Genomic DNA, 27,448 nt, shown 5'->3' with positions numbered 1-27,448 from the left:
AACACAACACTCGCCTCGCGAGCAGCGGGACTTTTATTATGACGCAGTCGCCGGCGCCATTTTCCGCTTTTCCGGTCATGAGTATGAGGTAACGCAGCTCTATTTATCATATTAGATACATCTGAGTGTGTTGAAAATTATGTTATGACGTTACTCTGTGCGTTCTCTCGGCAGCTGCTATGGCACTTGTTCACACTGCAGTAAGAGGAAAGCGTTTCTGCAAAATAAAACCGAAAAAACAGAGGGAAACGCAGATATGACGCAATCGACAGGCGACTCCCTCACACGTCCCGGTTCCTTGGTTAAAATAGCAATTTTCTCACAATTTACAAATAGTTGGAAACATTTGGGATATTGTAAGTACTCAACTGAGCAAAATATATAACACTGGCCTAGTGGTTTTTGGATATTTTACTGAAAATGTTTTACATAGTGCACCTTTAAGTGAATTTTTGCTTAAAACAAGCTAAATAATCTTCCAGTGGGGTAATAAGAATGATTTTTTTCTTACTGCAGTGGCAGATAACTTTGCTTGTTTTAAGCAAAAACTTCCTTCCTTCTGTTTTTTTTTTTTTTTTTTTTTTGTAAAATGAGACATATCTTGTCATTTTACTTATCTAGTAAATGGATCTTGATTTAAGACAAGAACAAGACAAACATACTCAGTAAAAAAAAACAGTGTATATGAACAATCAATAGAAGTAAACACAGTGAAAATAGCACTGAATAAATACAGCATCTCATGTACTAACAACCATATAGACATTGACCACACTATTCCTACAGTCACATGAATGCCCTCTCAAGTCATATCTACTACTTGGAAAAACAAATCCCTTGATTGTTTTAACCTGCATTTGACTTTTTGCATGAAACATTTTGAATCTAAATGCTAAAAATAGCTTTTTGTTTTTTAAATGTTGGTTTCCTAGGCTTTTAGACCATTCCAGAGGAAATGCATGAATATGAAGAAGATTATCATCAAACGGCTAAATAACATTGAGCCCGACTCGGCGGGACTCCCCTGATGGGGTGGGAATATGCGGACAGACTCGGGCTGATCTGTTAAAGGGAGAATAGGAGACTTTTGCATCTGAACGACATTGGCATTGAGATACCGGCGGTGAACTTTAACATACTGAGAGCTTTACTGTACTGGAAACACAAGAGCTTCCAGTCAGATAAGCCTTACATGAGGCTTTAACACAGTGTTAAAACACATGCATCTGCTACCAAATCACAGAGTCTCATAAGCCAAATTCAACATGCAGGACAACCTATTTCTAGCAAATGAATCAGTATTGAGCACAAAAGTGTGACTTCATGCCCTGGTGGCATATTTGTCAAATGGAGAGGACGCCCATATGCGCTACTGTAACACTGACCCTTCCCTGTGACCTCAAACCATTTGCCTGGAATTCCTAGCAGATGTTACGTTATGCAGGAGGCATCTGAAACCATAAATTATTGACCAGCGCATGTGAAATGACCGACTTCCTTTAATGAGAAAACACTGCTTCCAACGCCGGCTTCCTTTATTCACACCCCGGCCTTCTTTGATTGGTTAAATTTGTCGCCCTCTCTTTCAAGTGCATGGCCAGCCTATAAACCTGGAGTTCTCTCGCACCTTCACACACTTGATCCCACAGCGTCACTTCACACCCCCCGCCCCGTCTCATTCTGCCCCGTCACTCACACGCCGGGACCAACTGGAGGATCCTGGAATTCTTTTCAGGGCGTTGGGAATTTGAGTTTAAAAATTGTGGCTTCGGCTGCCTCTTCAAACTAAAGGAATAGTATATTGTATATTAAATAAAATGATATATACTGTAAACACACTACCGTTCAAAAGTTTTTCTCTTAACGTCTCTTCTGCTCACCAAGCCTGCATTTATTTGATAAAAAATACACGAATAAATTGTGCAATATTATTCCAATGTAAATCAGCTGTTTTCTATGTGAATATATAGTAAAGTGTAATGTATTCCTGTGATCAAAGCTGAATTTTCAGCATCATTACTCCAGTTTTCAGTGTCACATGACCCTTTAGAAATCATTCTAATATGAGGATTTGCCGCTCAGTATCTTTCATATTTTTGTGGAAACCGTGAAATTTTTTTCAGGATTCTTTAAGAAATAAGCATTTATTTGAAACCAAAATCTTTTGTAGTATTTTAAATGTCTTTACTGTCGCGTTCGATCAATTTAAAGGAACACTCCACTTATTTTGAAAATAGGCTCATTTTCCAACTCCCCTAGAGTTAAACAGTTGAGTTTTACCGTTTTCGAATCCATTCAGCCGATCTCTGGGTCTGGCGGTATCACTTTTAGCATAGCTTACACTCTCAAAAAAAAAAACAGTACAAAATTGTACCTTTTATGGTACAAGTGGCCGTCAGTGTCACCCTTAAGGGTACATTTTTGTACCTCTAAGTCAGGGGTAGGTAAGTTCGGCCCTAGAGAGCTGATGTCCTGCAGAGTTTAGCTCCAACGCTACCAAGCTACCACAGTATAAAACTCATGGCTCCCAGTATGCATTGCAGCATTAAGTATGTCACCATTGTTGAGATTAATATGCTGGTTCTTGATACCTTGTGTGCATCTAAACTTTTTTCTCCCTAGAATGTATTTCAAATTCTGAATTCAGAATGCTTGATCTGTGGCAAGAAAGTATCGTTGGTGAATATTATTTATAAATATTTTTAATCAGTGATGAGTTTAGTCAAACATTTTTCTTCATGACAATTTTTGTTTATGACTTCTTTTGATTTCAACAGATTATGTGTTTTGTTAACAATGTAGCAAAAACCACAAACTCACATAAAAAGGCAAGAGTCAAACTGCCAAACTAAAGGAAACACTGATCGCCATAATGGTAACCACATATTTTCAATACAACCAACATCTAAACCTCTGTTAATTCTCAATAAGAGCTTTTATAGATGTCTTTCAGTGTTGGAGCCAAACTCGGCAGGACAGCAGCTCACTAGGACCGAACTTGGCTGCCAATGGTTTAATACCCTAAGGACCAATTGTGTACCTTTAAAAGGTACAGTTATACATTTTGTTCCCCAAGGAACAAAATTGTACCTCCACTGTACCTTTTTTTCTGAGAGTGTAGCATAGATCATTGAATCTGATTAGACCGTTAGCATCTCGCTCAAAAATGACGAAAAAGTTTCAATATTTTTCCTATTTAAAACTTGACTCTTCTGTAGTTACATCGTGTATCAAGACAGAAAATGAAAAGTTGCGAATTTCTAGGACGACAAAGCTAGGAACTCATTCCTGCGTAATAATCAAGGAACTTTGCTGCCGTACCATGGGTGCAGCGGCCTAATGATATTACGCAGCATCTGAAAATAGGCTAACTTCTGTCAACATAACCAACATGACGACCTACTTGCACAGGGAGCTGCTGGGGACTATTTTCAGGCTAAGCTATGCTAAAAGTGCTACCGCCAGACCCAGAGATCGGTAGCCTAGAAATCTAGACGCACCCTAGCGGCAGCAAATGTAATTTGCAGCCAGGGTGTCTAGCAACTCTCCGTTGGCTTGCGAGCTGGAAAAAACTAACTCTGGTCAGGCCAATCACATCGTGTATAGAGTCGGTGGGCGGGCTTAACATAATGACGGTAGAGTTGCCGCGGTTCCGTGTACTACTTGTAACCAAAGAAGCTGGCGAACGGCGGTCTTTTGAATCGGCTTTGGCCGTGACTCTGGAAGACTCAGCGTTAAGCTTTTCTTTGAGAAAAGAACAAAGAACAGGACTGAAGTCATTCTTAAGAAAGGAAGATGTGTTCAGAGTTTTGCCGACCGGATACGGCGAAAGTTTAATCTATCAACTAGCTCCGCTTCACCTTCTTCGTTGCTCTGGTTGGTTGTAGCGCTATCCTATTGCGTGCAGAGGGAATTTGAAAGACAACCGTTTGTCCCGCCCCTCAGATTGAGCCCTGCCAATGGTGTGTTCCCAGACCCAACATCTTGATGTGGGTCTGGCTTGTCAGGCTAAGAGATCGGCTGAATGGTTGTAAAATGAGCCTATTTTCAAAAATAGTGGAGTGTTCCTTTAATGCATCTTTGCTAAATATTAATTCAAAAATCTTACTGACTCTAAACATTTGAATGGGAGTGTGTATTCCGTCATATAATTTTGTTTGAACACACTCGACTCGTCATGATCGACCCGTTTCAGTTTAAATGCTTGAAATGAGTTTTGTAGACAGAAATAACTTGTGTACAGATATGAACGTCTGAGTATGTCATTTAAAGTCAAGCACTTCATGTGAGAAATTCTCTATTTTTATACTGTTCTGATATCAGTGTCACTGTTTAAACGGCAGGCTCGTGTGGAAGCGTGTAATGGGTCAGGCCTGAGTGCAGGTTTAATGTGTCCGGCGGGTGAGATCAGTGTTAAGCCTGACGAGAACATGCCCAGGTCTGCCGTGTTGACAACTGTTGATGGAAAGAAGATAAAGCCTGCGCAAAAACTCATGAAATCTTCTGTTTTCTCTCCTAATCTGTGCTCACATATTGTATTTTAATAGCCAAATGTCCAAATGACATGTTTTCTGTCAGACAACAGTACGTGTGTTATATAGTGACTCCTCTATAGATTTGGCCCTAGTCGCTTTTTTGAAGAAAAAAAGTTGCTAACAGGGTGTGAACATTTTGACAAAGTTGTTAAATTGGCAACACTGCAGGTCATATTACACCCCAAAATCAATGGGAAAAAAATGAAGAAAAATATTATGATCTTAGAAAATTAAACATATACTGTATATTTTATAAGCATATATCATTCAAAGGTTTGTGGTCAGTAAGATTTTTTATGTTTTTGAAAGAAAGTCTCTTCTGCTCACCAAGGCTGTTTATTCGACCAGACATACATTAGATATTGTGAAATATTATTAACTGTCTATATTTTTTTATACTGTATTAACAATATGAGTGTTGTTATTTTAGACAAGTGACTGATTACTATGTTAAATGTTTGTTTGTGTGTGTGTGTGTGTTAATGTGGGGGTGCATGAGTGTGTGTGTGTGTGTTTGTGAATGAGTATGAGTGTGTGAGAGAGAGAGTGAGTAAGTGTCTGTTTGTGTGTGTGTGTGTGTGTGTGAGAGAGAGTGTGTGAGTGTGTGTGTAGGTGAATGTGTGTTTGTTTGTGTGTGAGTGTGTGTGTGTGTGTGTGTGAGAGTGAGTGTGTCTGTTTGTGTGTGTGTGTGTGTGTGTGAGAGAGTGAGTGTGTCTGTTTGTGTGTGTGTGAGAGAGAGAGAGTGAGTAAGTGTCTGTTTGTGTGTGTGTGTGTGTGTGTGTGTGAGAGAGAGTGTGTGAGTGTGTGTGTAGGTGAATGTGTGTTTGTTTGTGTGTGAGAGAGAGAGAGAGTGAGTGTGTCTGTTTGTGTGTGTGTGTGTGTGAGAGAGAGAGAGAGTGAGTAAGTGTCTGTTTGTGTGTGTGTGTGTGTGTGTGTGTGAGAGTGTGTGTAGGTGAATGTGTCTGTTTGTGTGTGAGTGTGTGTGTGTGTGTGTGAGAGAGAGAGTGAGTGTGTCTGTTTGTGTGTGTGAGAGAGAGTGAGTGTGTCTGTTTGTGTGTGTGTGTGTGTGTGTGTGTGTGTGTGTGTGTGTGTGTGTGTGTGTGTGTGTGTGTGTGTGTGTGTGTGTGTTTGAGAGTGAGTGAGTGTCTGTCTGTCTGTTTGTTTGTGTGTGTGAGTGAGTGAGTGAGTGTGTGTGTGTGTGTGTGTGAGAGAGAGTGAGTGTGTGTGAGTGTGTGTGTGTGTGAGAGAGAGAGAGTGAGTGAGTCTGTGTGAGAGAGATTGTGTCTGTCTGTTTGTGTGTGTGTGTGTGTGTGTGTGTGTGTGAGTGTGTGTGAGTGTGTGTGTGTGTGTGTGTGTGAGAGAGAGTGAGTGAGTGAGTGTGTCTGTTTGTGTGCGAGTGTGTGTGAGAGAGAGTGAGTGTATCTGTTTGTGTGTGTTTGTGTGTGTGTGAGTGAGTGTGTGTGTGTGTGTGTGTGTGTGTGTGTGTGTATGTGAGAGAGTGTGAGTGTGTCTGTTTATGTGTGAGTGACTGTGTCTGTTTGTTTGTGTGGGTGTGAGTGTGTGTGTGAGAGAGTGTGTGTTTGAGAGAGAAAAGAGTGAGTGAGTGTGTCTGTGTGAGAGAGTGTGTAAGAGTGAGTGTGTGTGTGTGTACGAGTGAGTGTGTAGCGGAGGATGGGAGGACAAAACAGATGATGGCAGGAGAGAGCGGAGGATGGGGACAGAGAGAAACACAGAGCTCTCTCTCTTTGTCTTTCCTTTCATTACAATCAATCCCAGCTGAGCGGGTGTTCGGGGGAGGTTCGGCTTTCCTGTACTTTTCCGCTCTTCTATCCCTCTTTCTCCTTTCTCTGGATCCTCTGCTTTTTATCTATATGCACATCACTTTTTACAGACGCTCAAGCTGGTCAAATCTGGCCATACATACATCACATGATTTAATGATTTTTTTTGTATTAAATATTTTTTATTTTATATATTTACTTTTATCTTTTGTCAAGTTTTAGTCAGTTTTATTGGTTATTGTTTTGTTTTTTCATAAATATATCTATACATTTTTTATTAAATGTTATTTTAATACATCGTTAAACTAAATGAAAATGATAAATGTTGCTTTGGCAACTACAGCTGAAATACATTTAAGGTTTTTTTTTCTCCAGTTTGTCATTTAATGTTTTATTTTAAGTGACAAAAAATGTAACACTATGTATAATGCATTATAAAAACATTCATAATGTACATTATAATGCATTATATATTTTCATAAATAACTCTAACCAAAGTTTAAATGCATTATAATACTTGTTACATCAGAAACTGATTGTTTGTCATGCGTAGAACAAGTATATTTATGAGATCATGATAAGATCCGTTACAAGGCATAATTAATGCATTAAACATAATGCATTATACTCTTATAAAGGTGTTGAGTAAAGTGCTACCAGTGTGTTATGGGTTTAGTTTTAGTTAACTCTAATAACCTGTATCAAAGCGGTTGAATCGGAGCATGTTTTGTGTCCCGATGGCTCCGATCTCCAGGGCCGGACAGTGTCATGTTAATCCTCCACACTTCCACACTCATCTGGGCTTTTCTCAAATGCAAAGCACAAGAGCTTGAGGAGCGCTGTAGTCTCCCCCGCTGTAGTAATCTCATAACCATTACAACAGGCAGGAATTAGCATGCGGTAATTACACCGAGTCTTAATGTAACGCAAAGCATTCTGCCGACACACACCCACTGAAATCCTGCCGCTCGGAGAAAGGCTTTGTGCTTCATGTAAATGCATTTCTGACAACAGTCCATTCAGTCGCCTGGACTTAACCCTGGGCTTCGCAAGTCTAAGCCAAAGAGATGTTAAAGATGCATTCATACACACTACCATTCAGTGAGTTTAAAAATAAATTAATTAATATTTGTATTCAGCAAGGATGCATTAAATTGATCAAAAGTCACTGTAAAGATATGTATAATAAGATTTCGTTTTCAAATAAATGTCGTTCTTTTGAACTTTCTATTCATTGAAGAATTTAGAAAAAAAGTATAAAAAATATTGAGCATCAAATCATATGAGAATGATTTGTGAAGGATCATGTGACACTGAAGACTGGAGTAATGATGCTGAAAATTCAGCTTTGATCACAAGAATAAATTATACTTTACTATATATATATTCACATAGAAAAGAGTTATTTTTACTGTATTTTTGGTTAAATAAATGCTGCCTTTGTGCGCATAAAAGACTTATTTTTTAAAAACTAAATATTTTTTAAAAGATTTTAAAGATGCATTCATTCCACACTACCAATCAGTGGGATTTTCTTAATATTTAATACTTTTTTTATTCAGCAAGGATACATTAAATTGATCAAAAATCACTAAATAATCCAGGAAAAAGTTTCACAGAACTATTAAGCATCAAATCATTATATTAGAATGATTTCTGAAGGATCATGTGACACTGAAAATTCAGCTTTTAATCACGGAAATAAATTACACTACTCTATATATTTTCATAGAAAACAGCTGTTTTACATTGGAATAATATTTCGCGATTTTTACTGTATGTTCGCTCAAGTAAATGCAGCCTCTGTGTGCATAAAAGACCATTTTTTTTAAAACCTAAAAAATTGTACACACGATTTTGCGATTTTAAAAATGCATTCATCACACTACCATTCAGTGGGATTTTCTTAAAAAAAAATATATTTTTTTTATTCAGCAAGGATGCATTAAATTGTTAAAAATGGCTCTATTTAAAATGAATTTGAACTTTCGATTTAAACAATTCTGGAATTGTTTTAATTTATAGACTGATAATAATCAAAAATGTTTCTTGAGCAGCAAATCATCATATCAGAATGATTTCTGAAGGATCACGTAACAGTGAAGACTGGAGTAAATTATACAGGAATAAATTAAACTTTATTATATATTCACATAGAAAACAGCTGCTTTAAATGATACAAATATTTCACATTTTTACTGTTTTCCGTTCAAATAAATGCAGCCTTGTTGAGCAGACGAAACAGTATGTTTTTTTTTTAATGTTTGACCCCAAGCTTTTGAACGCTATTGCACATTATATCATATTCAGACGGATTCCGGCTGTCGAGGCTTCAGAAACCCCTGTATTATATCATAACAGCAGGTCTTACAGTAAAGCACCCGAAGGCCAATTATCTGAAACCTTGATGAGAGAAAGACCTCGACGGCGTTACAGCGGAGTATTGACGCGCTCATCCACATCGCTGCGTTTCAGCATCTTGCCCATTGTTTGGCCCTCTCTGTAAGTTAGCTTAACAAAATCAATAAAGGCCATCAGCAGATAAAGCACATCAAAACCTGAAATATCTGCAAACATTACACAAGACATTGATCCCTCGCCGCAAGGGCAGATGTTTTTCTCGGCTCAGACAGTCAGAGATCTGCATACAGGTGAGGGCTCAGAAAAATGGCATTTCATCTCATTTTTACTTTAAAGCAATTGACTGAATTTAGATGAAAGCACCAGATTTGTACGTGGCTCACGCGGTTACAGGCGATGGTTTATAATGAGGTGTTTCGTGTGATTTAAGTGAGGTTTTCTGCTCTCGTTTGAGAATACGAATAGATAAACCAATGAAGAGCGACGGACACCAACATCAATTATGCCAAAATAAGACCTTCTTAATGACAGCAGAAAACACATATTTTTACAAGAAAATACTATTTTTGTTTTGGTGATGCGTTCACTAACATTAAAGGGATAGTTCACCCAAAAATGAAAATTCTGTCATCATTTACTCACCCTCAGCTTGTTCCAAACCTGTATGAGTTCCTTTGTTCTGCTGCACACAAAAGAAGATATTTGAATTAATGTTTGTAACAATACTATGGTAGTCAATGGTTGCTCTATCTGCTTTTTTCCCTACTGTGGTAGTCAATGGTTGCTCTCTCTGCTTGGTTACAAACATTCTTCCGAATATCTTCTTTTGTGTTCAGCAGAACAAAGAAACTCATACAGGTTTGGAACAACTTGAGGGCGAGTAAATGATGGCAGAATTTTCATTTTTGGGTGAACTATCCCTTTAACAGGGATTCTGAAGATCAATTTAAAGGGATAGTTCACCCAAAAATGAAAATTCTGTCATCCTTTACTCATCCTCAAGTTGTTCCAAACCTGTATGAGTTTCTTTGTTCTGCTGAACACAAAATAAGATATTTTGAAGAATGTTTGTAACAGAGCATATAGAGCAACCATTGACTACCATAGTAGGGTAAAAAATACTATGGTTGTCAATGATTGCTCTATCTTCTTTGTTACAAGCATTCTTCTAAATATCATATTTTCTGTTCAGCAGAACAAAGAAACTCATACAGGTTTGGAACAACTTGAGGGTGAGTAAATGACAGAATTTAAATTTTTGGGTGAACTATCCCTTTAAGACTATTTTAAGACCTTTCTAAGACCAAGTGAAGAAAACGCAAGGCATAAATGGATGTTCTCTAAATGTAAATGTCTAGGGAAAAGCACTTCAGAGTTTAATATCCGTTACTTTTTAATTAATTGTACAAAAAAAGTCACTTGAATCGCTCTGCTCTGCAGCACTAGAATACAGAAATCCCTGAATCTTCTGATCATAGCACACAAATGTGATGCAAATGTCTAAAGATTCTCAAATAAAGATACATTTCAGACAACATGAAATATGAAGTCTTGTTTTCTGTGAAACTGATCAAAATGAAGCGAGTTTGTGATTAAAACAAGAACAAATGGGCTTAGAAAAACCACCTTAATTCAAAGGAACAGATTTGTTTAAAGCACAAACTCACTTCATTTTACATTTGCATTTCAAATGCATCTTGATTTAAAGATGTTTAGATGTTTGTATTGGAACGCAGGACAAAAATACAGAGGAAAACATACATTTGCAATGCATGCAACATTTAAAGGCTTGACTTTATGACTTAAAACCGTTTTAATTCATGTTCATGTGAATTACGAGCCACAGAATCCCCGATTAACTAACAATGAGCAATACATTAGTTACAGTAAGCTATTGTAACTGTTCATGTTAGCTCAAATGCATTGTGTAACATTAAAAATGCAGCTACTTACTATAGGGGTTTGGTTTAAGGTGTAATTCGGCACAATTTATGGTAATTCATTTACTACAGTACAAGGACATAATGGCCGTATTTGTTTATTGTTAGTTCATGTTAAATCAACTAGTTTTAACAAAAGGAACCTTATTGTAATGTCATGTTTGACTCCGTGTGTTTCAGTGTGTAGATGTTGTTGAGGGCTCATTTGTTGGCGAGTGGAAACAGGTTTTCGTTGAGACTAAATTTAGCCCAGAATGGCTGAACCTGTATTCCCTGAAGTCCTCTATTGATCGTCACATGGCTTCAGCCCCCTCCCCCGTGTGTGTGTGTGTGTGTGTGTGTGTGTACACAAACACCCCTCCACCACAGACCAGAGACTTCCTGCATGACGGATGGAGCCGAGGAAAACATGCATGAAACAGCGGAGCAGCAGAGACGAGAGAAAGCAAAGAGGAAGAGGAGACAGAGGGATGAGTGAAGACCCTGAGACACCCACACAGAGAGAGAGAGAGATCACCTCCTTCTGTCTGGAAACAATAACTGGGGAGATGGGCGGCAGGAGAATAGGATTAGGAGGAGGAGGAGTCATGTACAGTGTCCTTTCAGCTCCCCCCCCCCCCCCCCCCCCCCCCCCCCACACACACACACACACAAACACACAATAGTGTTTTCACATACCACCCTTGAACATATTCACCCTCCAGCACAATACTGTGGCATTTTCCAATCGAGTTACATTCAAATGCAATCACAAAGCCACAGCGCTCTGAAAGTGCCGCCCAGGTGCCTCGGCAAACCTCACGTTATCATAATCGCTGGTTAAGAATACATCAACATGATAGATCACCGCTAGTGGCCTTTAAATGGCTGACGTGTGGCTAATGGCCAAATGTAATGGCACCAAATAATTAATATAATAGAATATAATAGAATAGAATTAATATAATATAATATAATTAATATAATATAAATATAAATATATATTTTTAAATGTCTATTTAATTTAATTATTTTATTTAATTGAACACAAATACCAATAAAAAACTGTTCAATTAAATAATAAATAAATTAAATAGACATTTAAAATATATATAAAACATTATATCAATTAATAAATGAATTAAAAAGACATTTAAAAATGTTTACATTATATTAAATATTTTAAATATATATATTTTTAATATTTAAATAAAAACTGCTCAATTAAATATAAATAAATTAAATAGACATTTAAAATGTTTACACTATTATATAAATATTTTTAAAGTTTTTAAAAATATTTAAATAAAAAACTGCTCAATTAAATATAAATAAATGAAATAGACATTTTAAATGTTTACAGTATTATATAAAATATTTTAAATGTTGTTAAATTAATTAAATAGACATTAAAAAACATAAAAACATTATATCAATTAATAAATGAATTACAAAGACATTTAAAATGTTTACAATATTATATTAAATATTTTAAATGTTTTTAAAAATATTTAAATAAAAAAACTGCTCAATTAAATATAAGTAGATTAAATAGACATTTAAAATATATATAAAACATTATATTCATTAATAAATAAATGAAAGACATTTAAAAATGTTTACAATATTATATTAAATATTTTAAATGTTTTTAAATGTCTATTTCATTTATTTATTATATTTAATTGAACACAAATACCACTTTAAAAATTTGCGTTAAACTAAATATAATAAATACATTAAACAGACATTTTAAAAAAATCATAAAACATAGCAATTAATAAATAAATTAAATACAGATTTAAAATTAAATAAAACATTATATCAATTCATAAATAATAAATTAAATAGATAATTAAAAAATATTTAATAAAATATATTTTTAAATGTCTATTTAATGTATTTATTATATTGAATTGAACACAAATACCAATACCAATACCAATATATATATATATATATATATATATATATATATATATATATATATATATATATATATATATATATATATATATATATATATATATATATATATATATATATATATATATATATATATATATATATATATATATATATATATATATATATATATATATATATATATATATATATATATAAATATATAAATATATATATATATATATATATATATATATATTTTTTTTTTTTTAATTTAATTTAATTTATTTTTTTATGTTTATTAACTCGCAAGCCTGCTGTTAGAACACCTTAAATCACCACCTATCTCTCAAATTAAAGTCTGTGAATGTTTAGATTATATATTGAAAAAAAATTAGGCGGAAACATTAATGTTATATGAAAGCAAAACCGTGAGATATGAAGCAGCAGAGGTGTTTCATATCCCCTATTTGACACATTCGTGATACTTAATGAATCGCTTTTTTTCTATTATTCATCCCTTCATAAAACAGCTGCATCTCTCACATAAATGTGTGCCTTATATGAAAACGGTGTGCTTTTCTTTAAGCTGTTCCTATTAGCCCGAACATAGACTGTATAAAATATGCAAGATGTTTACTTAACAATTGATTTTTTTCTCCTTAACACACCTCAGGATCCTTCAACTATTAATATGCACGGAATCTCAAACCTTTCATCAACGAGCCGTTTGCACCTTCGGTCCTTACGCGTTTTCACACCAGCTTTTGAGGAAGGTAATTAAAGGGATCAAATTTGACCTAAAACTAACATGCGGCAGACAGAAAGCTAATAACACATTTATTCAGGATAGCCAGAACGCCTGCGCAGGCTTTCACACTTCTGTGTGTTTGTTAAAGAGGGCTTCGGCCAGGGGTGTGTGCCGCCATTTTGGGAGGAGATATTGATTTTAAAACAGTAGTTTTGTTAAGGAGTTGCATTCGGTGTCAAGGTCCAAGGCCGCCCAATGAGCGCTTTAAGACGCAATACTTTGACCTTTAGTGTAGTGTGTGAGTGCTATTGCACCAGAAAGGGCTATCATCATTACGGAGCAAACGGAGATACAATTATGTGGGCGAGCTGATAAAATCTAGAGCTCTGAGGGGTGAAGTTTGGGCTACAGTGATAAACCCATACGGGGGTTGTGTGTGTGTGTGAGTGAATCGGGGGTTTGAGCCTCGCTGACCCCCGCTCTCATCGCATGAAGACAGCTGCCCGCTCAGCACAGAAAACCTTTTCCAGATGGGCCGCAGCCCGCATACCACAGAGCACACACACACTATCACCATAAACCTACTGAACACACACGCACCAGCCACCAAAATCCTCAGAGAGAGAGGAAAGAAAACATGGTGCTTTACTGAACATTCACATTCAAATGCAATGCTTTGGATAGCACGCACGCATTCTATTTTAAGCCCATGAAAATAAAGCGCCATCCTTCATATAGCAAACCTCGTGTAAAGCGAAAACACACACGACCTGCGATCAGGTCGATCCCAGTCTCAGAGCATAACAACAGAATCGCCAATCAAACCTTATTTACTGGAGGTCAAACTGAACAAACCGCATGTACAGTATTATGTACATGAGTATGAAAACACTAAGTGAACTCTTGGAGTAGAAGCAATTTTCTGTATTACAGGCGAATAACTAGATTTACGGCAAACAGAGAAACGATTTGAGACACAAACCAGTGTGTTTACGATTACAATGAATTAAAATAAGCAGCTAAAACATGGCTGTTAAACACAGAATGGCTGAATGAAATATTCACAATGATTTGGCTTAAGCAACATCTGATATTCCACAGGAATATATACAGTACAGCAGGTTTCAGTCAGACTTAGAGCATTAGGACGAGACTACACTGGCTACACAATGAACCTGATCTGAAATCAGTCCTTTAAAAAGCCTCGCTTGCAAAGGAACATCGGCGTGCTCAGCTTACCTTCCCACGAATCCATCTCATGTCTCTCCTGGTCTCCCTGTCATCCATTCATACACGTATCCTCCTCAGGAACAGCGTAGGCCTCATGACTCTCTTCTCTCTCTCTCTCTCTCTCTTCGCTCCCTCCTCTCCTCTGTTCTGACTCTCACTGATCCGCCTCTCAGCCTCAGCCCTGCTGGTCAGTTTCAGCCCGGTCACATGACCGCTGAGTTCAGGCCCCAGGGGTCACGGTGTGGCCGGAGGGCCAATGGCAATGCGGGGGTTATCTGAGTGGAACTGATAGCCCTATTTTACCCTCCTGCTGAACAATGCAAGCCCCCTCCTCTCTCTCTCTCTCTCCCTCCCTCCTCCCTCTCTTACTCGCTCTACCTTTCTCTCAAAGTCAGCAGAAGTGCACGGACGGTCAAAGGCTGCAAACCTGAGCGCAAGAACAGATTAAATTGAGCTGTTTTGTTGTCAGAGCGTGCTGAGCTGTCGACTTTGTCCAACTGGACGCCCTGCTGTCTGAAACCACACGCAGATCTTTATATTTAGTAATATACAGCCACACATGCAAGAGAGATTCAGTTATGCAAGCAATGTGCACAAAGCTGCATATTTGTGCATTTAAACACTTAAAAACTAAAACAAGCACTGTTAAAAAAAAAAAAAACATAAGTAAAATTCCAAATTAAACCATTATTGGTTTGTTAAATTCTACGGGATTTATGTTCTGCTTTGTTTCATTTTGTTATATACATATAAATAGTTATAATAAAATAAGATGAAATAAAACATTATATTTTGGACACTACCATGATGGTGATTTCACTGAAATACGTAGCACTAGCATTTTTTCCTTGGATAAATATACCTTATCACATATAAATAAAAATAAATAAAAAATTTAAAACATGCCATGTGGTGTTTGTGTGTGTGTGAGATATTATTTCTTATTATTTTATCATATATTTTTATGTATATTATGTTTAGCTTTTTTTCTTTTGTTTATTATTTGTTTTTGTGTATTGTTTAGTTGATTTTTTTGTCATTTGTTTTGTGGTTTTTGTTTAGTTTTTTTTTTTCGTTTAGTTTTGTGTTTTGTTTAGTGTTTTGCATCTTGTATTGAATTTTGTGTTTTTGTTTTGTTTGTTTTTCTGTATTGTTTTGTTAAGTTTATTTTTTGTTTTCTTAATTTGTTTAGTGGTTTTGTTTTGTATTGGTTTGTGGTATTTTGTTTTTGTGTATTGTGTTTTGTTTAGTTTATTTTATTTGTCATTTGTTTTGTGGTTTGTGTTTTTATCTTTAGTGGTTTGTATCTTGTGGTGCATTTTGTATTTTGTTTTGTTTGTGTTACTTTGTTTTTGTGTATTGTGTTTTAAATAAGTTGATTTTAGTTGAGTTATTTTTTCTTTAGTTTTGTATTTTGTGGCGCATTTTATATTTTGTGATTTGTTTTGCATTTTGTTTTGTTTGTGTTATTTTGTTTTTGTGTATTGTAATTTGTTTTGTGGTGTATTTTTTTCTTTAGTGGTTTGTATCTTGTGGTGCAATTTGTGTAATCTTTTTGTTTGTTTTTCTGTATTGTTTCATTTAGTTCATTCTTTGTTTTTGTTTTGTGATTTGTTTTGCATTTTGTATTATTTGTGCCACTTTGTTTTTGTGCATTGTGTTTTGTTTAGTTGAGATTTTAGCTTTTTATTTTGTTTGTGTTATTTAGTTTTTGTGTGTTAGGTTTTGTTTAGTTGTTTTTTGTAATTTGTTTTGTGGTTTGTGTTTTTTCTTTAGTGGTTCATCTTGTGGTGCATTTTGTGTTTTGTTTTGAGTTCTGTAATTTGTTTTGTTTGTGTTATTTTGTTTTTGTGTATTGTGCTTTGTTTAGTTGATTTTGTTTGTTTTCTGTAATTTTTGTCTTTAGTTTTGTATTTTGTGGCGCCTTTTATGTTTTGTGATCTGTTTTGCATTTTGTTTTGTTTGTGCTATTTTGTTTTTGTGCATTGTGTTTTGTTTCGTTGAGATTTTAGTTTTTTATGTTGTTTGTGTTATTTTGTTTTTGTGTATTGTGTTTTGTTTAGTTGTTTTTTGTAATTTGTTTTGTGGTATTTTTTTCTTTAGTGGTTTGTATCTTGTGGCGCAATTTGTGTCATCGTTTTGTTTGTTTTTCTGTATTGTTTTGTTTAGTTAATTTTTTGTTTTTGTTTTGTGATTTGTTTTGCATTATTTGTGCTATTTTGTTTTTGTGCATTGTGTTTAGTTTAGTTGAGATTTTAGCTTTTTATTTTGTTTGTGTTATTTTGTTTTTGTGTGTTAGGTTTTGTTTAGTTGTTTTTTGTAATTTGTTTTGTGGTTTGTGTTTTTTTCTTTAGTGGTTTGTATCTTGTCTTTTGTTTTGTATTGTGTTTTGTTACTTTTTTACTTTGTTTTTGTGTATTGTTATTTGTTTAGTTGATTTTGTTTGTTTTCTGTAATCTTTTTCTTTAGTTTTGTATTTTGTGGCGCCTTTTATGTTTTGTGATCTGTTTTGCATTTTGTTTTGTTTGTGCTATTTTGTTTTTGTGCATTGTGTTTTGTTTAGTTGAGATTTTAGTTTTTTATTTTGTTTGTGTTATTTTGCTTTTGTGTATTGGGTTTTGTTTAGTTCAATTTTTGTTTTTGTTTTGTGATTTGTTTTACATTTTGTATTATTTGTGCTATTTTTTTTGTGCATTGTGCTTTGTTTAGTTGAGATTTGAGGTTTTTGTTTTGTAATTTATAATATTATTAAGGCTTATACACTTTTTATTACTGCGTATTCTTTATATGTTTTTAGATATTTTTCACTCTCATATCCCTTATTTAAAATATTTCTCTCTACACTTAAATATTGTACAACGACCAGTGGAAGACAAAACAACTAAGTACTTCCATGTCAATAAAGAGCTTGATATGATCATCAGATATCGAGGTATTACTGAACTGTAGTATTTTTGAAAGGGTCTGTACTTTGGGTCTTGTAGGCAAAAGTTGGGCCACAACCTGTTGAAGTAACTTGAGCTGAGGTCTGTTTTTATTTAACAATCTACATTATTAGTGTTGACGCATTCTTTATGGGTGGCTTTGAGGATTATTTGTGTTCCCAAAACCAGGAAAAGATCAGCCCAATCCAGTTCAAGCCTGTATGACAACATTAGCCCTCTGCTAACGCTAATGACGCCCCTCCCCGAGCCACACATAAGAGGCTTTTCACATTCAAATGCAACAGGAGAGTCAGGAAGGGGGTGAGGGAGGAGAAGAGGGGCTGTGCTGGACTTTGTCATGTAGAGGTGAGGAGGGGCGGGTGTAGTCGAGGATGAAGAAGTCGGAGGAGGTTCAAGTTTCTGCTGCAGCTGTCGCGGCACGGCTGGGTTTGACCCTAAGGCTACTGCTGAAACACATAAGCTAAATGCATTTAATTATCTTCAGGCATGCGGGAGAGCTGCGGACACAGGAATCACAATGACACAGCCCTGCCTTTTGTTTCTAAATTGCTGCTCACCTCCAAACACGTCTCAATAATATGAGCTACACCCAAACATTAAATATTGACTTGGGGCCTGGCCTCAAACAAGCAAACGCTGGTTCAGAAACCTTGACTGTTGCATGTGCTCTGTGTGGAAAGACAACACTGAAGGTATTTGATCTGGAAAGATATTCTTATTGCCTATACACCTTTCACCAGACTGAGTAAGTGAATAAATACATGCTAGAGATGACCACTACAAAAACATACCATGGAAAACAGTTTCCACAAATATAACAGTCACGACAGTTAATATAGTTACTATAAAAGCAAACAGCACCCCAACAAAACAAAACAAACACAATACAAAACACAAAAAGATAAAACTCAAATCACAAAAACAGACAAAACAAAAAATAAAAAACGCAAAAGACTAAACAAAATAAACAATAAACAAAAACAAAACACAATAATACAAAACACTAAACAAAATATGCAGCTAAACTAAACAAAAAAGCAAAACACAAAACAACAACAAAATTAACTATACAAAACAACACAAACAAAATAAACAAACCGCAACAAAATAATACAAACCTAAACAAAACACAAAACTAAAAAACAAAACTAAAAAAAAATTAACTAAAGAAAACACCAAAAAATAAATATATAACAAATAAAAAACAAAACAAAACGCAACAAAAAATAATGCAACACACTAAACAAAACTAAACACAAAACATAAAACTCAAAACAAAACACATACAAAACAACTCAAATCACAAAAAAGCGACAAAACAAACAAAAATAATAATAATATACAAACAAAACAACACAAAATAATATAAAACACTAAACAAAATATACAACTAAAGCAAACTAAAATATAAAACAAAACTCACAATACAAAACAACAATAAAACAAATTTCAAAACAAAGAATCAACTAAAAACACAATACACAAACAAAATAACAAACAACACAAAATAATAGAAAACACTAAACAAAATATACAACTAAAGTAAACAAAAACAAAGCAAAACTCAAATTACAAAACAAATAAAAAATCTACTAAAAACAATACACAAACAAAATAACAAACAAAACAACACTAAATAGAAAATACTAAATAAAATATACAACTAAAGTAAAAAAAAACCAACAAAACAACACTAAATAGAAAATACTAAATAAAATATACAACTAAAGTAAAAAAAAACCAAAGACAAAACTCAAATTACAAAACAAAAATAAATTTCAAAACAAAAAAATCTACTATAAACACAATACACAAACAAAATAAACAAAACAAAATGCAACAAAACAAAACAATAAAGCACAAATTTAACTAAACAAGAAAAAACTAAACTCAAATCACAAAACAAAAACAAGTCAACAAAAAAATACACAAATTCAAAATAACAAACAAAACTAAACAAACCTATACAAAACACTAAACAAAACACAAAACTAAACTAACAAAAAATAATTAACAATAAAACACAAAACAAAAAACAAATCCCAAAGCAAAAAAATCAACTAAACAAAATAATACAAAACACTAAACAAAACACAAAAGTAAGCTAAACAAAAACATAAAAGAATATAAAATATAAACTCAAATCACAAAACAAACCAATGCAAAACACTAAACAAAACAATAAACAATAAAACCCAACTATAAAAACGAACACGCACACACAAAAACAATGATTCTGACACTGTTTAAAGAAGATTGATTGACTTGTGATTTTAGAGCAGTAATAATAACTGCAGTAAATACTGTATATTTGATGAACCTGTGATCAGCATTGTAAAATTCATGTAAAGAAAGGAACAGTTTGTCAGAGAGAGGCATTGTGCTGTTGGCCTTGATAACACAAACATGTCCGGTGTGAAGAGAAGAATAAAGTGACGTGACATCACAGCACAACAAATGCTTACAGCTAATGCCTCTCTAAGAGGGGCTGCACCATATGCTCTCAGTCACAACCTGACCTAAAGAAGCCCGTCATGAACGCCTCAGAACCCTCAACAGGCTTTCCTCCTCAGCTCTGACAGAGGAGTCTCTCGTCTTGTCGTCTGCTCACTTCAGCAGGCCAGCGTTACACGTTACACGCTACACGTCTGATCGCTCGAGTTCTGGCGACGCGACTGTATAAACATTCAGCCGGAGCAAGACCTTTTCCGGCAGTAATTAAGAGAGCATAACAGCATTAGGGAAACCACACTGAGATCCAGGCCTTGGCAAACAGGCTTGCTCAGCATGAGGCCGGATTGAATTAATGCTACTAACAGAACCTCACAAATACACTCGCATCTCAATGACGCTTCAATTACAGACAGTTTCAACAGAAAACAGATTAACTAGAGATTTTAATACTACAATGATCCCAACTAGCAAAACATACTTAACGTTATAAAGTATTAAAGTATTAAAAAAGTTATAAAAAGGTTATTCTGAATATTCTCTGAATGTTACAAATGTGGTTATTTGAACGTTAAAGGTGCAGTGTGTGAAATTTAGCAGCATCTAGTGGTAAGGTTGCAACCGCCAACAGCTCAACCCTCCCTTTCGAAGCACACAGAGAAGCTACAATGGCCGAGACAGGACAAATATGTGGTTGTCTGAGACAGCAGAGAGTAGCTAGCGCTCTGTAAAGCAGTTTGTCCCTTTAGGGCTACTGTAGAAACATGGCGGTGACTTCACTGTAAGGGGACTCACGGTGTGTGTAGATAGAAATGGCTCATTCTAAGGTAACAAAAACATAACGGTTCATTATGTAAGGTCTTTATACACCACTGAAAACATAGTTATGTATATTATATTGCATTTCTGTCAATAGATCCTCATGAATACTACACACTGCACCTTTAAGTGAACATTCCATTTGATCATTATGCAAACATCATGGAAATGTTACTTTTGAATGTTCTCTGAATGTTCCGAAACAATTAGTAACATTAAAAAAATGTTACATGAACATTCTAAAATGTTTCGGGTAAAAACACTCCGGGCCCTATTTTAACGATCTGAAACGCAAGTGTCAAAGCGCAAGTAACTTTGTGGGCGGGTCTCGGCGCTGTTGCTATTTTCACGGCGGGATAAATGGCTCTTGCGCCCGGCGCAAATCTAAAATGGGTTGGTCTGAAGTAGCTTCATTATTCATAGGTGTGGTTTGGGCGTAATGTGAATAAACCAATCAGAGCGTCATCCAACATTCCCTATTAAAGCTGGTGCGCAAGTTCCATTATGGATTGCATTCATTATGGCGTATTTACCAGGCGCACGCCAGGAGCGGTTCACAGCCGAGGAGACTGATGTTCTTGTAAGAGCAGTGAAAGACAGAGAAGTTGTGTTGTATGGGGATGGGAGAAACCCACCCAAAATAGCGTCGGTTAAACAGGCGTGGGAGGAAATAGCCACAATTGTTTCATCAGCTGGCATCCCCAGGACGTCGCACCAGTGCCGCAAGCGCTACAATGACATCAGAAGACGGGGAAAGTCCAAGCTTGCCAGCATCAATCGGGCAGGCCGTGTAACGGGAGGTGGATCTGCCTCTACTCAGGACCTGACGCCAGCAGAGGACATCGCTGCGTCCACCCTCACCGATTTTTTTTCCTGGTTCTTGACGGACAAACCAATTTGTTAGATGTCCTTATATACATATATGTCTTGCCAGAAGTTGCCACTATTGGGCAAACAGGTCTCCTTAATTATTAGACTACAATTAGCCTGAATAATTTGTAAGCTAGATTTATGCCTATTTTTTCACATCTTTGTGGCACACCACAATGATTTCCGTCATCTCATGTGTTAATATTTTTTAGTGTAACAATTTATGATTTGCAAAAATAACTGTTGCATCTGTGTAGATTACATGAGCAAAGTGTATGCGCGTTGTGCACGCTATACATTATGGTCAAGCATGCGCCCTTAAAATAGCATAATGAACAACGCGCAACGCGCCACTAGGTTTTTTCTGGTCAGTGGCGCAATTGTTTAATGGAACAGCAAAATAGCACCAGGGATTGTTTGCGCCGGAACACGCCTCCTTTTTTGCGCTGAACCGCCCAGGGAGCGCAAGTTCATTCACTAGTTTAGCGACGTGCTTCTGTGGAGGGAAAAGCGCGCTTTGCGCGGGTGCAAAATAGGAATGACACATGCGTCGTGTACAAAGTCAATTGCGCTGGGTGCAAGATAGGGCCCTCCATGAAATGACGTATAAATAATGTTTTTGTGTTTTCTGTTTAAACCACATTAACTACAAGAGTTACTAGATACTAATAGAGGAGAGCGGGGCATTTTGACGCTTTTTGACTTTCTCAGTTTCTTCTCACATTAATTTCACATGTCTAGTACAATTATGTGGTTTTGTTTAATTAATACGGTGTATACTTATTTCTTGATTTACCCCGAAAGAACAGAAGTGAAACATGACAACATGCCCCAAAGGTGGGGTACATTGTAACATGACCAAATGACAGCTTAAAATGTTATCTGATACAATCAGAAAATATCCAAGACAAACTAAAATATGTTGTCAATAAAATGCAACGATTAACTTTTAAAAACAAAATAATTGCATTTTTTAAATCATTAAAAATATACAAATTTTTGAGTTGAGTTTGACAATAAACACACTGCAAAACACAGCTATACAGCATAGTTCCATAATAATTAAAGGGTTACTTCAGTGAATTAGCATTAAGCTTTGTATCAGTAGAGACCGGGTAGTATATTCAAATTATGGTACTTTCCCCTCATATCCCCCTGAGACGAGAGAATTATGCATTTTATTTCTGGAAAAAATCCTCAGATGATGCAAATATCATCATTTTGCATCATCAGAGGATTTTTGGCCAGAGGCTAGAGACTACAGGAGCTAGTTCCACATGTTTTCAACCCGCCCACAGGGAAGGCATCTCACTCACAGAATGTAAATGCGCACGACCGCTCGGCTCGGCTCGGGCATTCATAACGGAGCGGTGCGGAGCAAAGTGAGTGTTTCAACTTTTCAATGAATTCCTATGAAAGTTAAGCTTCCATATGCGATTTGAAAACGCGCTGAGAATGACAGCCGCGCTTACCTCAGCTCTGCTCAGCTCTTCTCTCGTGATGAATGAAATCTGACTCCTGCTGCGTTTGTGCCGTGACTTTCGTTCAACTCACTCACACTTTATTGAAAAGACACGTTCAGTTTTTAACTGTAGTGTTTATTCTCTAACTGAACGAAATTATTTTATTTCTATGAAAAACAAAACGACGGTGGGGCGGTGTCATGGTGGCCAAGTGATAACCAGTAGCCGTGGCTTTGGGAGTGGACTCGTTGGGCAGCGAAGCTGGGAGTTCTGGGAGTTGTTGTCTTTCATCCACATGAGACAAAAATACATTTTCTGTCTTTTCTCAGTTCAGAATAGCCTGGTCTTACAGACTCTCGTACATTTCATTTGTACAGAGAGTCTGGCCACTCTCCATTGACAAGCGTTTACTTCCTTGAAGGCGGGAACTCTGTTGAAGTTTAAAACTATTGGATCTGCTCAGAGTCACTCTGATCTGCCATAACCAATCGCTAACGTTTGGTCGTGACGTATGTCACGCGCCATCAGTGTTGCCAAGGGCTACTTCAACACTGTTGCCGCGGGCTGTTTTTCATGTCCGCGGGTTGAAGCGTCCCCAATTATGTGATATTTAGCCCCGGGAATGCAAATTTTAGTAGGCAACCATGCCAAAAAAACACATTTTACCCCCCAAATGCGATTTTAACCAGAGATTGGGCTCGTTTTGGGCTAGTTTTGAGTAGCAATTGGGCGGGTTTTCGTTCACCTTTGATTCTCACATGGAAGTCCACAAATAAATGTGCACACCAGCTCAGTGATAAAACCTAAAACTCGTGCATTCGGATGGTGATTTATTCAGGGTGGAGGGGAGAGTTTTGTGATCGGGAACGCGCTGCTCTCGTGGTCCGTAACATGATTGTATATGCTGTAAATATGCTGTCATATGATTGGTATGATAAGAATAGATGCTGCCGTGAATAACGGCCCAATTCAAATGTTTACGACGCTTTTCTTCTTTTTATTGTTTGAGCGGTGATGAAATACTGTATATTGCTCTTGTAAATACTTGCCAGCATTTAAAGAAATACAAGTCTAGAAATGCATCCAAATTACAGCGCACGCAACCGCACTGTGCAGTGGTCAAAAAGGTTATATTCTGGTCAAAGATATAGATAAGATATATTCTTGAAAACTTAGAGATGTGGATTCGGAGAGCAATTAAATTACCACACGACCTGGGGCCGGGGATTTTAACGTGGGTGGTGGGAGACGGACGGCTTCAGCCAACTCCTTCACCACTAACGGAGGGAGCTGGAAAATCTAACTTTTCCCGGGCCACAACATCATGGCCACCAACAAAACTCAGCAAAGACTGTTATTGCTCCGGCTTTAACTTCTGGATATTCGGCAGCAGTGCCAGGAATGAATGGCTTCGCTCGCATCTTTCTCCGCCGCCATTACTGAACTACAACTCAAACTAGCGCACGACATCAACGTCATCTCTCTCAGCCACTCCCTCTGTTCGCTGATTGGACCGGTAAAAAATTGTTTAGAGAAAACCTAAGACTATACCGCAGTCCCAGACGGAGTACTGAAGGAAAATGAAAATTGAGCGGACGTCCGTAGGAGGGCGGACTCGGCGGAGCCAGGCTAAGTCTAGAAGGCACCAAATTCAAAAATAATTTCACATTTCTAATACATAAATGACCCAGTTTAAATACACATTCATCTTCCCAGCGCTGAAATACCCCTTTAATAACTTATGAACGTTCACCTTTTTCTCATGGATTCTCAATAGAATTCATAAAAGTATAAGGTGGCTATAAAGGGGCTCATTGTAACGCAGTGTGACAACATGCCCCACCTGTGCAACTGGGATTTAAACCTGGCTCGTGTCTTCTGCTGGTTAGATCAGCATTAAATAACTATATCAACTGTAACAGATATAAGATTAAAATAATATCAGATTTGTCTTATTTTAAATAACACAAAAAAACAGAGATGAAAAATTAACCCAAGTAAGACATTTATTTTTGCTATGGTTAAATGAATGTTCAGTGATATCTTCCAAATATTTTTTTTATTTTGCCGCATTTTTCTCTAGTGTTGATATGGCAACTAGTAAATACACTAAGTTCCGTCATCCTGGCATGTGTGGAAAGTTTTAAACCATGTGTGTTACAACTCACCCCACGTTAGGTTGTGCCCAAGTGGAAACCTCCCCCAGTTTCTCTTGAAGCCAATACTGAAGTGACTTCAACTGCAATTCATCAACTGGCCGCTAGAGACAGGCTCCAGAAGGGAGCAGAATCACATTGAGCCCCATGTTAAGATGCCCAACTTTACAGCTGAAAAAAACATGTTTACAGCCTGGTACAAACTGTGGTTTTGGTCTATACGGCTAATTTTGCCCTTCATGAAAACTGTGAGGGGGTGCATTTTTTTTTACAACTCATTCGTTTACATTATATAAAGCATTAAAGTTCTGCATAATTAAGGGCGTGGCCCCTTTGAGTGACTTCAGCTCCGCCCACGTCCCACCTCTTTGCCCATTTTTTGCCCAGCATCTACTTTATGCTTCAAAACTGCTCTTCAGAATCATATGGGTGACGTCACGGACACTACGTCCATATTTTTTACAGTCTATGGTTGTGCCCCGCACTACAATGATCCCAACTAACCAAAAATGTTATAAGAATGCGTTTCTAACGTTCCCATTATGTTATAAAAACGTTACATCTGAATATTCTCTGAAAGTTCAAAATATCCAGTTTTTTAAATGTTTTACAACCATTTTTTTTGTCTTGGTTATTTGAATGTGAACATTCCAGTTTACCATTTGGCAAACATCATGGAAATGTTACTTTTGAATGTTCTGAAACAATAAGTACAATTTTTAAAAATATGTTACGAACATTCTAAAATGTTCCAGGTAAAAACATTCCATGAATGATGTATATGAATGTTTTTGTGCTGAGGCTGAGAGAGCCAGACAACTTTGAACAAATGCTTCATTAAATGTTACTGGAAGTATGTTAGGTTACACTCTAAAAAATGCTGGGTTAAAAATAACCCAAGTTGGGTTGAAAATGGACTAACCCAGCATTTGGGTTAAATGTTTGCTTAAAACAACCCATTTGCTTGGTTAAAATAACCTAATCGCTGGGTTAAAACAACCCAATTGCTGGGTTAGTCCATTTTCAACCCAACTTGGGTTATTTTCAACCCAGCATTTTTTAGAGTGTACGCTTTATTTTAAGGTGTAATAATATATTTAAGTACTGAGTAATATTCATTAACTACATGTACTTACTATAGGGCTAGGGTGTGATTAGGGTTTGGTTTAGGGTTAGTTGTGTGTAATTATGCATAATTTACTGTTATTACTATGGTAAGTACATGTAAGTTATGTAATAAAGACACTGTAAAATAAAGTGTAACCTGGTTTGTTTAATTTATTTAATTAGGCAAAATGTATGGTCATTACTATAGTAACTAAATGTAACTTGTAACAAGGGCAAAATGTTTTTTCACAACTTTGAAAGAACCTTGAAACAACGTCAGCTAAAGTAGCGTTCTCTGTTAGCTGGGATGTGCGAGTGAAACGAATATCCTGATAAATCTGCACACGTGGTGTAATAATGCAACCAAAGCATTTGTGAGATTTAAAAACCTGGGGGAATGAATGTGGAAACATCTAATCAATACTTCCACGGGTTATGCTATGACATTCGATGGTGTTTATAATAGAAGCAATCAAAGCAAAGTATTGTGTTTCAATAGCACGACCTTGGCTTTTCTCCTCAATGTGAACGGTGGTATTCCCCGTACGAAGCGCATTACGACAACAAAAGCATTTCCCGCCTCAAACGCCGCAGTCGTGCGTTTAAAGAGAGACGGGTTACTTTACTCTCCAGAGTTCAAATCTAATTAGACCGGCTAGAGTAATTAATCTTATTAAAATATTAACCTTGTGAGACTGTGCAGCGAGTTAAACAAGGGAACGGGGGAAGTGTGCGCGGATTAATACAGCACACCAGCTTCAGTCTGAAAAGAGCCGCCCGCGTGCAGGGTTTGACCTTGGCTTGTCATTTTTAATAGGTGATCAAACTTGATGAACAGGAGATTAGCCAATGGGAAGAGACCATATGTCACCCTTGACCTTGCCGTATCCTTCCTGACCCTTCTACTTAGCACGCGCAGGATGAATGGCATAATCAGCTGGTTTGACCCCGAGGTCAAAGTTGAGCGAAGTATGTTGCACTAGTATGGGCTTCGAGTGAACGAGCCCAAGGGCAGCAGAAACACACCACCAGTGTTATGAGGCAGCACAGCCAGCCGGGGACAGGATGCATGGGTTATGGGTATCTCTGTCATATGTACATGGGGATTTAGGACATTTTAAACCATGAGAATGTCCTAAACGTTCATCTGTATAA

The 27,448-nt window shown here is 36.6% G+C and overlaps 1 protein-coding gene across 2 annotated transcripts in view; it reads right to left on the bottom strand.

Moving 5' to 3' along the window:
* nr6a1a (nuclear receptor subfamily 6, group A, member 1a) overlaps positions 1 to 27,448 on the bottom strand; it is a 229,221-nt gene that overhangs the window by 31,642 nt on the left and 170,131 nt on the right. Inside the window, exon 1 of one of the 2 annotated variants that reach the window (XM_079827179.1) lies at positions 14,492 to 14,641. The exons of the other annotated variant lie outside the window; for it this stretch is intronic. Coding sequence (XP_079683305.1) covers positions 14,492 to 14,507 — 16 coding nt within the window. The 5' untranslated portion in view covers positions 14,508 to 14,641. Of the gene's footprint in view, positions 1 to 14,491; positions 14,642 to 27,448 lie in introns of those variants that run through there. 2 annotated transcript variants of the gene reach the window in all.

The sequence above is a fragment of the Gobio gobio genome (genome assembly GCF_949357685.1).
Source record: "Gobio gobio genome assembly, chromosome: 10".
Classification (NCBI taxonomy): Eukaryota; Metazoa; Chordata; class Actinopteri; order Cypriniformes; family Gobionidae; genus Gobio; species Gobio gobio.
This window is presented reverse-complemented; position numbering and strand designations above follow the sequence as displayed.